At 51.9% G+C, this 13,354-nt stretch overlaps 1 protein-coding gene across 1 annotated transcript in view; it reads right to left on the reverse strand.

The window, feature by feature from the left end:
• The window catches only part of arhgap30 (Rho GTPase activating protein 30), a 36,255-nt gene extending 24,066 nt beyond the window's left edge, over positions 1 to 12,189 (reverse strand). The window contains exon 1 of the mRNA XM_031891853.1: positions 11,790 to 12,189. Within this exon, the coding sequence (XP_031747713.1) occupies positions 11,790 to 11,895 (106 nt within the window). The 5' untranslated portion in view covers positions 11,896 to 12,189. The remainder of the gene's footprint in view (positions 1 to 11,789) is intronic.
• Positions 12,190 to 13,354: the final 1,165 nt, after the last annotated feature.

Consider the following 13,354-nt stretch of genomic DNA (forward strand, 5'->3'; position numbering starts at 1 on the left):
GCGTGGGAGTTAGAGCCCTGCATGGGAGTTAGAGCCCTGCATGGGAGTTAGAGCCTTGTGTGGGAGTTAGAGCCCTGCGTGGGAGTTAGAGCCCTGCGTGGGAGTTAGAGCCCTGCATGGGAGTTAGAGCCTTGTGTGGGAGTTAGAGCCCTGTGTGGGAGTTAGAGGCCCATGTGGGTGTTAGAGCCCTGTGTGGGAGTTAGAGCCCTGTGTGGGAGTTAGAGCCATGTGTGGGAGTTAGAGCTCTGCTTGGGAGTTAGAGCCCTGCATGGGAGTTAGAGCCCTGCGTGGGAGTTAGAGCCCTGAGTGGGAGTTAGAGCCTTGTGTGGGAGTTAGAGCCCTGTGTGGGAGTTAGAGGCCCATGTGGGAGTTAGAGCCCTGTGTGGGAGTTAGAGCCCTGCGTGGGAGTTAGAGCTCTGCATGGAAGTTAGAAGCCCATGTGGGAGTTATAGCCCTGTGTGGGAGTTAGAGCCCTGTGTGGGAGTTAGAGCCCTGTGTGGGAGTTAGAGCCCTGTGTGGGAGTTAGAGGCTCATGTGGGAGTTAGAGCCCTGTGTGGGAGTTAGAGCCCTGTGTGGGAGTTAGAGCCCTGTGTGGGAGTTAGAGCCCTGTGTGGGAGTTAGAGTCCTGCGTGGGAGTTAGAGCCCTGCGTGGGAGTTAGAGGCCCATGTGGGAGTTAGAGCCCTGTGTGGGAGTTAGAGCCCTGTGTGGGAGTTAGAGCCCTGTGTGGGAGTTAGAGCCCTGTGTGGGAGTTAGAGCCCTGTGTGGGAGTTATCGGCCCATGTGGGAGTTAGAGCCCTGTGTGGGAGTTAGAGCCCTGTGTGGGAGTTAGAGCCCTGTGTGGGAGTTAGAGCCCTGCGTGGGAGTTATCGGCCCATGTGGGAGTTAGAGCCCTGTGTGGGAGTTAGAGCCCTGTGTGGGAGTTAGAGCCCTGTGTGGGAGTTAGAGCCCTGTGTGGGAGTTAGAGCCCTGTGTGGGAGTTATCGGCCCATGTGGGAGTTAGAGCCCTGTGTGGGAGTTAGAGCCCTGTGTGGGAGTTAGAGCCCTGTGTGGGAGTTAGAGCCCTGTGTGGGAGTTAGAGCCCTGTGTGGGAGTTAGAGGCCCGTGTGGGAGTTAGAGCCCTGCGTGGGAGTTAGAGCCCTGTGTGGGAGTTAGAGCCCTGTGTGGGAGTTAGAGCCCTGTGTGGGAGTTAGAGCCCTGCGTGGGAGTTAGAGCCCTGCGTGGGAGTTAGAGCCCTGCATGGGAGTTAGAGCCCTGCATGGGAGTTAGAGCCTTGTGTGGGAGTTAGAGGCCCATGTGGGAGTTAGAGCCCTGCGTGGGAGTTAGAGCCCTGCATGGGAGTTAGAGCCCTGCATGGGAGTTAGAGCCTTGTGTGGGAGTTAGAGCCCTGTGTGGGAGTTAGAGCCTTGTGTGGGAGTTAGAGCCCTGTGTGGGAGTTAGAGCCCTGCATGGGAGTTAGAGCCTTGTGTGGGAGTTAGAGCCTTGTGTGGGAGTTAGAGCCCTGTGTGGGAGTTAGAGCCCTGCATGGGAGTTAGAGCCTTGTGTGGGAGTTAGAGCCCTGCGTGGGAGTTAGAGCCCTGTGTGGGAGTTAGAGCCCTGCGTGGGAGTTAGAGCCCTGCGTGGGAGTTAGAGCCCTGCATGGGAGTTAGAGCCTTGTGTGGGAGTTAGAGCCCTGTGTGGGAGTTAGAGGCCCATGTGGGTGTTAGAGCCCTGTGTGGGAGTTAGAGCCCTGTGTGGGAGTTAGAGCCATGTGTGGGAGTTAGAGCTCTGCTTGGGAGTTAGAGCCCTGCATGGGAGTTAGAGCCCTGCGTGGGAGTTAGAGCCCTGAGTGGGAGTTAGAGCCTTGTGTGGGAGTTAGAGCCCTGTGTGGGAGTTAGAGGCCCATGTGGGAGTTAGAGCCCTGTGTGGGAGTTAGAGCCCTGCGTGGGAGTTAGAGCTCTGCATGGAAGTTAGAAGCCCATGTGGGAGTTATAGCCCTGTGTGGGAGTTAGAGCCCTGTGTGGGAGTTAGAGCCCTGTGTGGGAGTTAGAGCCCTGTGTGGGAGTTAGAGGCTCATGTGGGAGTTAGAGCCCTGTGTGGGAGTTAGAGCCCTGTGTGGGAGTTAGAGCCCTGTGTGGGAGTTAGAGCCCTGTGTGGGAGTTAGAGCCCTGTGTGGGAGTTAGAGTCCTGCGTGGGAGTTAGAGCCCTGCGTGGGAGTTAGAGGCCCATGTGGGAGTTAGAGCCCTGTGTGGGAGTTAGAGCCCTGTGTGGGAGTTAGAGCCCTGTGTGGGAGTTAGAGCCCTGTGTGGGAGTTAGAGCCCTGTGTGGGAGTTATCGGCCCATGTGGGAGTTAGAGCCCTGTGTGGGAGTTAGAGCCCTGTGTGGGAGTTAGAGCCCTGTGTGGGAGTTAGAGCCCTGCGTGGGAGTTATCGGCCCATGTGGGAGTTAGAGCCCTGTGTGGGAGTTAGAGCCCTGTGTGGGAGTTAGAGCCCTGTGTGGGAGTTAGAGCCCTGTGTGGGAGTTAGAGCCCTGTGTGGGAGTTAGAGCCCTGTGTGGGAGTTATCGGCCCATGTGGGAGTTAGAGCCCTGTGTGGGAGTTAGAGCCCTGTGTGGGAGTTAGAGCCCTGTGTGGGAGTTAGAGCCCTGTGTGGGAGTTAGAGCCCTGTGTGGGAGTTAGAGCCCTGTGTGGGAGTTATCGGCCCATGTGGGAGTTAGAGCCCTGTGTGGGAGTTAGAGCCCTGTGTGGGAGTTAGAGCCCTGTGTGGGAGTTAGAGCCCTGTGTGGGAGTTAGAGGCCCATGTGGGAGTTAGAGCCCTGCGTGGGAGTTAGAGCCCTGCGTGGGAGTTAGAGCCCTGTGTGGGAGTTAGAGCCCTGTGTGGGAGTTAGAGCCCTGTGTGGGAGTTAGAGCCCTGTGTGGGAGTTATCGGCCCATGTGGGAGTTAGAGCCCTGTGTGGGAGTTAGAGCCCTGTGTGGGAGTTAGAGCCCTGTGTGGGAGTTAGAGCCCTGTGTGGGAGTTAGAGGCCCATGTGGGAGTTAGAGCCCTGCGTGGGAGTTAGAGCCCTGCGTGGGAGTTAGAGCCCTGTGTGGGAGTTAGAGCCCTGTGTGGGAGTTAGAGCCCTGTGTGGGAGTTAGAGCCCTGTGTGGGAGTTAGAGCCCTGTGTGGGAGTTATCGGCCCATGTGGGAGTTAGAGCCCTGTGTGGGAGTTAGAGCCCTGTGTGGGAGTTAGAGCCCTGTGTGGGAGTTAGAGCCCTGCGTGGGAGTTATCGGCCCATGTGGGAGTTAGAGCCCTGTGTGGGAGTTAGAGCCCTGTGTGGGAGTTAGAGCCCTGTGTGGGAGTTAGAGCCCTGTGTGGGAGTTAGAGGCCCATGTGGGAGTTAGAGCCCTGCGTGGGAGTTAGAGCCCTGTGTGGGAGTTAGAGCCCTGTGTGGGAGTTAGAGCCCTGTGTGGGAGTTAGAGCCCTGTGTGGGAGTTAGAGCCCTGTGTGGGAGTTAGAGCCCTGTGTGGGAGTTAGAGCCCTGTGTGGGAGTTAGAGCCCTGTGTGGGAGTTAGAGCCCTGTGTGGGAGTTATCGGCCCATGTGGGAGTTAGAGCCCTGTGTGGGAGTTAGAGCCCTGTGTGGGAGTTAGAGCCCTGTGTGGGAGTTAGAGCCCTGCGTGGGAGTTAGAGGCCCATGTGGGAGTTAGAGCCCTGTGTGGGAGTTAGAGCCCTGTGTGGGAGTTAGAGCCCTGTGTGGGAGTTAGAGCCCTGTGTGGGAGTTAGAGCCCTGTGTGGGAGTTAGAGCCCTGTGTGGGAGTTATCGGCCCATGTGGGAGTTAGAGCCCTGTGTGGGAGTTAGAGCCCTGTGTGGGAGTTAGAGCCCTGTGTGGGAGTTAGAGCCCTGTGTGGGAGTTAGAGCCCTGTGTGGGAGTTAGAGGCCCATGTGGGAGTTAGAGCCCTGCGTGGGAGTTAGAGCCCTGTGTGGGAGTTAGAGCCCTGCGTGGGAGTTAGAGCCCTGCGTGGGAGTTATAGGCCCATGTGGGAGTTAGAGCCCTGTGTGGGAGTTAGAGCCCTGCGTGGGAGTTATAGGCCCATGTGGGCCACTCACTGATCGGCACCATCTTCCCTAGGATCAACGCTGGAGTGATCACTCGCACTCACTCTCATTATCGCTGGCGTTTGGTGTTTATGCTGTTGGGTTACAGCTCTGGGATTTGGGAAATGTTAAAGGTTTTGCCTTTAGAGAAGGAAAGGGGGAAGTTGTACTTACACAAGGGCCTGTGTTACACAATGTGTCTCCGGAAGCCCCTCCCACAGCCGTGTGTGTCACTGTGTGTGTCACTGTGTGTTTGTTACTGTGTGTGTCAGTGTATGTGTGTGTGTGTCACTGTGTGTGTGTGTGTGTTACTGTGTGTGTATGTGTGTTACTGTGTGTGTCACTGTGTCAGTGTGTGTGTTACTGTGTGTGTATGTGTGTCAGTGTGTGTCAGTGTGTGTGTTACTGTGTGTGTATGTGTGTCAGTGTGTGTCACTGTGTCAGTGTGTGTGTTACTGTGTGTGTATGTGTGTCAGTGTGTGTGTCACTGTGTGTGTATGTGTGTTACTGTGTGTGTCACTGTGTCAGTGTGTGTGTTACTGTGTGTGTATGTGTGTTACTGTGTGTGTCACTGTGTCAGTGTGTGTGTTACTGTGTGTGTATGTGTGTCAGTGTGTGTCACTGTGTCAGTGTGTGTGTTACTGTGTGTGTATGTGTGTCAGTGTGTGTGTCACTGTGTGTGTATGTGTGTTACTGTGTGTGTCACTGTGTCAGTGTGTGTGTTACTGTGTGTGTATGTGTGTCACTGTGTCAGTGTGTGTGTTACTGTGTGTGTATGTGTGTCACTGTGTCAGTGTGTGTGTTACTGTGTGTGTATGTGTGTCAGTGTGTGTGTTTCTGTGTGTGTCACTGTCTCACTGTGTCAATGTGTGTGTCACTGTATGTGTGTGTGTGAGTGTATGTGTCAGTGTGTGTCACTGTGTCAGTGTGTGTGTTACTGTGTGTGTATGTGTCACTGTGTCAGTGTGTGTGTGTGTATGTGTATGTGTGTCAGTGTGTCAGTGTGTGTTACTGTGTGTGTGTATGTTACTGTGTGTGTGTATGTGTCACTGTGTCAGTGAGTGTGTGTATGTGTGTCAGTGTGTCAGTGTGTGTTACTGTGTGTGTGTATGTTACTGTGTGTGTATGTGTCACTGTGTCAGTGTGTGTGTGTATGTGTGTCAGTGTGTCAGTGTGTGTTACTGTGTGTGTGTATGTTACTGTGTATGTGTATGTGTCACTGTGTCAGTGTGTGTGTGTGTGTGTTACTGTGTGTGTGTGTTACTGTGTGTGTGTTACTGTGTCAGTGTGTGTGTGTGTGTGTGTATGTGTGTCAGTGTGTGTGTGTTACTGTGTGTGTGTTACTGTGTCAGTGTGTGTGTGTGTGTGTGTATGTGTGTGTGTGTGTGTTACTGTGTGTGTGTTACTGTGTCAGTGTGTGTGTGTGTGTGTGTGTGTGTGTGTCAGTGTGTGTGTCACTGTGTCAGTGTGTGTGTATGTGTGTGTGTGTGTGTGTTACTGTGTGTGTATGTGTGTGTGTTACTGTGTCAGTGTGTGTGTGTGTGTGTGTGTGTGTGTCACTGTGTGTGTCACTGTGTCAGTGTGTGTGTATGTGTGTGTGTGTGTGTGTGTGTGTTACTGTGTCACTGTGTCAGTGTGTGTATGTGTTACTGTGTGTGTGTGTGTGTGTTACTGTGTGTGTGTGTGTGTGTGTGTGTGTCACTGTGTCAGTGTGTGTATGTGTGTGTGTGTTACTGTGTGTGTATGTGTTACTGTGTCAGTGTGTGTGTGTGTGTGTGTGTCAGTGTGTGTGTCACTGTGTCAGTGTGTGTGTATGTGTGTGTGTGTGTGTGTGTGTGTGTTACTGTGTCACTGTGTCAGTGTGTGTATGTGTTACTGTGTGTGTGTGTGTGTGTTACTGTGTGTGTGTGTTAGTGTGTGTGTGTGTGTGTGTGTGTGTGTGTGTGTGTGTGTGTGTGTGTGTGTGTGTGTGTGTGTGTGTGTGTGTGTGTGTGTGTGTGTGTGTGTGTGTGTGTGTGTGTGTGTGTGTGTGTGTGTGTGTGTGTGTGTGTGTGTGTGTGTGTGTGTGTGTGTGTGTGTGTGTGTGTGTGTGTGTGTGTGTGTGTGTGTGTGTGTGTGTGTGTGTGTGTGTGTGTCACTGTGTGTGTGTGTGTCACTGTGTGTGTGTGTGTCACTGTGTGTGTCTGTGGGGATTGTGGGTAGCCCTATAATAAATGCCAACTGGCCAATGTGTAGGCCACGTATATGGGTAGAATTGGGGATTGTGGGTAGCCCTATAATAACAGCCAACTGGCCAATGTGTAGGCCACGTATATGGGTAGAATTGGGGATTGTGGGTAGCCCTATAATAACAGCCAACTGGCCAATGTGTAGGCCATGTATATGGGTAGAATTGGGGATTGTGGGTAGCCCTATAATAAGTGCCAACTGGCCAATGTGTAGGCCATGTATATGGGTAGAATTGGGGATTGTGGGTAGCCCTATAATAACAGCCCACTGGCCAATGTGTAGGATATGTATATGGGTAGAATTGGGGATTGTGGGTAGCCCTATAATAACAGCCAACTGGCCAATGTGTAGGCCATGTATATGGGTAGAATTGGGGATTGTGGGTAGCCCTATAATAACAGCCAACTGGCCAATGTGTAGGCCAAGTATATGGGTAGAATTGGGGATTGTGGGTAGCCCTATAATAACAGCCAACTGGCCAATGTGTAGGCCATGTATATGGGTAGAATTGGGGATTGTGGGTAGCCCTATAATAACAGCCCACTGGCCAATGTGTAGGATATGTATATGGGTAGAATTGGGGATTGTGGGTAGCCCTATAATAACTGCCAACTGGCCAATGTGTAGGATATGTATATGGGTAGAATTGAGGATTGTGGGTAGCCCTATAATAAGTGCCAACTGGCCAATGTGTAGGCCACGTATATGGATAGAATTGGGGATTGTGGGTAGCCCTATAATAAGTGCCAACTGGCCAATGTGTAGGCCACGTATATGGATAGAATTGGGGATTGTGGGTAGCCCTATAATAACAGCCAACTGGCCAATGTGTAGGCCATGTATATGGGTAGAATTGGGGATTGTGGGTAGCCCTATAATAACAGCCAACTGGCCAATGTGTAGGCCATGTATATGGGTAGAATTGGGGATTGTGGGTAGCCCTATAATAAGTGCCAACTGGCCAATGTGTAGGCCATGTATATGGGTAGAATTGGGGATTGTGGGTAGCCCTATAATAACTGCCAACTGGCCAATGTGTAGGCCAAGTATATGGATAGAATTGGGGATTGTGGGTAGCCCTATAATAACAGCCAACTGGCCAATGTGTAGGCCATGTATATGGGTAGAATTGGGGATTGTGGGTAGCCCTATAATAACAGCCAACTGGCCAATGTTTAGGTCATGTATATGGGTAGAATTGGGGATTGTGGGTAGCCCTATAATAACAGCCAACTGGCCAATGTGTAGGCCAAGTATATGGATAGAATTGGGGATTGTGGGTAGCCCTATAATAACAGCCAACTGGCCAATGTTTAGGTCATGTATATGGGTAGAATTGGGGATTGTGGGTAGCCCTATAATAAATGCCAACTGGCCAATGTTTAGGTCATGTATATGGGTAGAATTGGGGATTGTGGGTAGCCCTATAATAACAGCCAACTGGCCAATGTGTAGGCCATGTATATGGGTAGAATTGGGGATTGTGGGTAGCCCTATAATAACAGCCAACTGGCCAATGTGTAGGCCAAGTATATGGGTAGAATTGGGGATTGTGGGTAGCCCTATAATAACAGCCAACTGGCCAATGTGTAGGCCAAGTATATGGGTAGAATTGGGGATTGTGGGTAGCCCTATAATAACAGCCCACTGGCCAATGTGTAGGATATGTATATGGGTAGAATTGGGGATTGTGGGTAGCCCTATAATAACTGCCAACTGGCCAATGTGTAGGATATGTATATGGGTAGAATTGAGGATTGTGGGTAGCCCTATAATAACAGCCAACTGGCCAATGTGTAGGATATGTATATGGGTAGAATTGGGGATTGTGGGTAGCCCTATAATAAGTGCCAACTGGCCAATGTGTAGGCCACGTATATGGATAGAATTGGGGATTGTGGGTAGCCCTATAATAACAGCCAACTGGCCAATGTGTAGGCCATGTATATGGGTAGAATTGGGGATTGTGGGTAGCCCTATAATAACAGCCAACTGGCCAATGTGTAGGCCATGTATATGGGTAGAATTGGGGATTGTGGGTAGCCCTATAATAACAGCCAACTGGCCAATGTGTAGGCCATGTATATGGGTAGAATTGGGGATTGTGGGTAGCCCTATAATAACTGCCAACTGGCCAATGTGTAGGCCAAGTATATGGATAGAATTGGGGATTGTGGGTAGCCCTATAATAACAGCCAACTGGCCAATGTGTAGGCCATGTATATGGGTAGAATTGGGGATTGTGGGTAGCCCTATAATAACAGCCAACTGGCCAATGTTTAGGTCATGTATATGGGTAGAATTGGGGATTGTGGGTAGCCCTATAATAACAGCCAACTGGCCAATGTGTAGGCCATGTATATGGGTAGAATTGGGGATTGTGGGTAGCCCTATAATAACAGCCAACTGGCCAATGTGTAGGATATGTTGAGTCATTTAATAGGAGCCAAAAAATCAATCAGTAGGTGGTGTATTTAGGAATGGATGGGGTATTATGGGTAGTCATGTAATTAAAGCCAAGTAGTGAACATGTTGGCTAGGAGACAAGGCCCGGGGTGAGTAAATGTGGGGGTACATTCCCAGTGAAAGGTACCCTGGGTATTTAGGCCTATCTGCAGGAGACACGGCCGGGGGTGAGTAAATGTGGGGGTACATTCCCAGTGAGAGGTACCCTGGGTATTTAGGCCAATCTGCAGGAGACAAGGCCCGGGGTGAGTAAATGTGGGGGTACATTCCCAGTGAGAGGTACCCTGGGTATTTAGGCCTATCTGCAGGAGACAAGGCCGGGGGTGAGTAAATGTGGGGGTACATTCCCAGTGAGAGGTACCCTGGGTATTTAGGTCTATCTGCAGGAGACGAGGCCGGGGGTGAGTAAATGTGGGGGTACATTCCCAGTGAAAGGTACCCTGGGTATTTAGGCCTATCTGCAGGAGACACGGCCCGGGGGGAGTAAATGTGGGGGTACATTCCCAGTGAGAGGTGGGTATTTAGGCCTATCTGCAGGAGACACGGCCCGGGGTGAGTAAATGTGGGGGTACATTCCCAGTGAGAGGTACCCTGGGTATTTAGGCCTATCTGCAGGAGACAAGGCCCGGGGTGAGTAAATGTGGGGGTACATTCCCAGTGAGAGGTACCCTGGGTATTTAGGTCTATCTGCAGGAGACACGGCCGGGGGTGAGTAAATGTGGGGGTACATTCCCAGTGAGAGGTACCCTGGGTATTTAGGTCTATCTGCAGGAGACACGGCCGGGGGTGAGTAAATGTGGGGGTACATTCCCAGTGAGCGGTACCCTGGGTATTTAGGCCTATCTGCAGGAGACACGGCCCGGGGTGAGTAAATATGGGGGTACATTCCCAGTGAGCGGTACCCTGGGTATTTAGGTCTATCTGCAGGAGACAAGGCCCGGGGTGAGTAAATGTGGGGGTACATTCCCAGTGAGCGGTACCCTGGGTATTTAGGCCTATCTGCAGGAGACAAGGCCGGGGGTGAGTAAATGTGGGGGTACATTCCCAGTGAGAGGTACCCTGGGTATTTAGGCCTATCTGCAGGAGACAAGGCCGGGGGTGAGTAAATGTGGGGGTACATTCCCAGTGAGAGGTACCCTGGGTATTTAGGCCTATCTGCAGGAGACAAGGCCGGGGGTGAGTAAATCTGGGGGTACATTACCAGTGAGAGGTACCCTGGGTATTTAGGGCTATCTGCAGGAGACAAGGCCGGGGGTGAGTAAATGTGGGGGTACATTCCCAGTGAGAGGTACCCTGGGTATTTAGGGCTATCTGCAGGAGACACGGCCCGGGGTGAGTAAATGTGGGGGTACATTCCCAGTGAGCGGTACCCTGGGTATTTAGGTCTATCTGCAGGAGACACGGCCCGGGGTGAGTAAATGTGGGGGTACATTCCCAGTGAGAGGTACCCTGGGTATTTAGGCCTATCTGCAGGAGACACGGCCCGGGGTGAGTAAATGTGGGGGTACATTCCCAGTGAGAGGTACCCTGGGTATTTAGGCCTATCTGCAGGAGACACGGCCCGGGGTGAGTAAATGTGGGGGTACATTCCCAGTGAGAGGTACCCTGGGTATTTAGGCCTATCTGCAGGAGACAAGGCCGGGGGTGAGTAAATGTGGGGGTACATTCCCAGTGAGAGGTACCCTGGGTATTTAGGCCTATCTGCAGGAGACACGGCCGGGGGTGAGTAAATGTGGGGGTACATTCCCAGTGAGAGGTACCCTGGGTATTTAGGGCTATCTGCAGGAGACACGGCCCGGGGTGAGTAAATGTGGGGGTACATTCCCAGTGAGCGGTACCCTGGGTATTTAGGTCTATCTGCAGGAGACAAGGCCGGGGGTGAGTAAATGTGGGGGTACATTCCCAGTGAGAGGTACCCTGGGTATTTAGGTCTATCTGCAGGAGACAAGGCCGGGGGTGAGTAAATGTGGGGGTACAATCCCAGTGAGAGGTACCCTGGGTATTTAGGTCTATCTGCAGGAGACAAGGCCGGGGGTGAGTAAATGTGGGGGTACATTCCCAGTGAGCGGTACCCTGGGTATTTAGGTCTATCTGCAGGAGACACGGCCCGGGGTGAGTAAATGTGGGGGTACATTCCCAGTGAGCGGTACCCTGGGTATTTAGGTCTATCTGCAGGAGACAAGACCTGGGGTGAGTAAATGTGGGGGTACATTCCCAGTGAGCGGTACCCTGGGTATTTAGGTCTATCTGCAGGAGACACGGCCGGGGGTGAGTAAATGTGGGGGTACATTCCCAGTGAGAGGTGGGTATTTAGGCCTATCTGCAGGAGACACGGCCGGGGGTGAGTAAATGTGGGGGTACATTCCCAGTGAGAGGTACCCTGGGTATTTAGGGCTATCTGCAGGAGACAAGGCCGGGGGTGAGTAAATGTGGGGGTACATTCCCAGTGAGCGGTACCCTGGGTATTTAGGCCTATCTGCAGGAGACAAGGCCCGGGGTGAGTAAATGTGGGGGTACATTCCCAGTGAGAGGTACCCTGGGTAGTTAGGGCTATCTGCAGGAGACACGGCCGGGGTGAGTAAATGTGGGGGTACATTCCCAGTGAGAGGTGGGTAGTTAGGCCTATCTGCAGGAGACAAGGCCCGGGGTGAGTAAATGTGGGGGTACATTCCCAGTGAGCGGTACCCTGGGTATTTAGGCCTATCTGCAGGAGACACGGCCGGAGGTGAGTAAATGTGGGGGTACATTCCCAGTGAGAGGTACCCTGGGTATTTAGGTCTATCTTCAGGAGACACGGCCGGGGGTGAGTAAATGTGGGGGTACATTCCCAGTGAGAGGTACCCTGGGTATTTAGGCCTATCTGCAGGAGACAAGGCCCGGGGTGAGTAAATGTGGGGGTACATTCCCAGTGAGCGGTGGGTATGTAGGACTATACCATTACGCTGACGGGGGATATGGTTACGGTAGGCAGTTCCATAGATGTAACGGTTACTTCCTGTAGAACTATGACATTAGGAAGTGACTACTCGCAGTTGGAAACTTACCTTCTAGTCCAGAAATAGAGAGATGTTCCAGTAAGTCACATCCAAAGGTTTTGTCCTTGGTGGTTTTCTTCCTCACCTTCTGCCGTGCCTTCATTGCCAGCGACATTGGGGCAATTACTCACGGGTATTAAGGAGAGACTAAATCCCACAATGCCGTGGGCACAGTAGATCCGTCACGGCCAACTTCTCACCATCTCTCAGGCTAATCTGAGACAGTTCCCCCATGGTCCCCCTTCCATTGCCCCCGCTACCATGGGTGCTACCAGCTCCGGCACCTTCTCTTGCAATCCAACCTGAGAGGATGTGGTTCTTGTAGAGGAAGTCGCTGCTGAAATGATTACCGCCCTTGGGGAGAAGAGTATCAAACCCTGTGTAACTCAGCACCCACCCCTCTCCTTCTCCTCATTTTCAGATCAGAGCTTTAGAGGAAGCCAGAGTTACTGTCTCAGAAACCACATCCTGCTCATAGCATCACCCAGAGCTCACAGAGTAGTGTCTCGCAGCAAGAGACGCTCTACCCAGAGTGTCTCTTCTTCAGGCGGGGGCTATAATTACCCCTACAGTATTGTGCCCCTGTCCCATAGAGCTTACTATCCAACATCTCAGCCAGAGCTCACAGAGTGGTGTCTCGCAGCAAGAGAAGCTCTACCCAGAGTGTCTCTTCTTCAGGCGGGGGCTATAATTACCCCTACAGTATTGTGCCCCTGTCCCATAGAGCTTACTATCCAACATCTCAGCCAGAGCTCACAGAGTGGTGTCTCGCAGCAAGAGAAGCTCTACCCAGAGTGTCTCTTCTTCAGGCGGGGCTATAATTACCCCTACAGTATTGTGCCCCTGTCCCATAGAGCTTACTATCCAACATCTCACCCAGAGCTCACAGAGTGGTGTCTCGCAGCAAGAGACGCTCTACCCAGAGTGTCTCTACTAAAACCTTATCGTTTTGCCCAATTTAGTATCATCAGTACTGTCTATGCCCCCCCAGGGCATTAATAAACAAGTTAAACAGCAAAGGCCCAAGGACTGACCCCTGTGGTACTCACCTAACAACACTGGCCCAATTAGTGGGGGTTCCATTTCCCCCCACTCTGTGTAATCTATCCTTCAGCCAGTTCTCTATCCAATTACAAATATTACATTCCAGGCAAATATTCCTCAATTTGATCAGTAACTTTCTGTGAGGTACTGTATCCCATCCACTGCCATTCCAGCATCAAGGTTTCTGCTCACCTCCTCATAAAAGGCAACTAAATGAGTCTGGTAAGATCTGTTACCCATAAAACCATGTGGCACCACCTCATAGTAATATGATCTGCAATGTATACAAGTACCCTATCCCTTATTACCCCTTCCAAAAGCTTTCCTACCCCTGGTGTCAGACTAACAGGTCTGTAGTTTTCAGGCTGAGAATGGGATTCCCTTTTGAATAATGGCACCACATTAGCAATTTGCCAGTCTCTGGGCACCATGCCAGACCCCAATGAATCCTGGGAAATTAAGTGAAGGGGTTAAGCAATCACAGAGCAGAGCTCTTAGTACCCTGCTATTATTACCTTCCGGACTTGGAC

This window comes from Xenopus tropicalis, chromosome 8, assembly GCF_000004195.4.
Source record: "Xenopus tropicalis strain Nigerian chromosome 8, UCB_Xtro_10.0, whole genome shotgun sequence".
NCBI lineage: Eukaryota > Metazoa > Chordata > Amphibia > Anura > Pipidae > Xenopus > Xenopus tropicalis.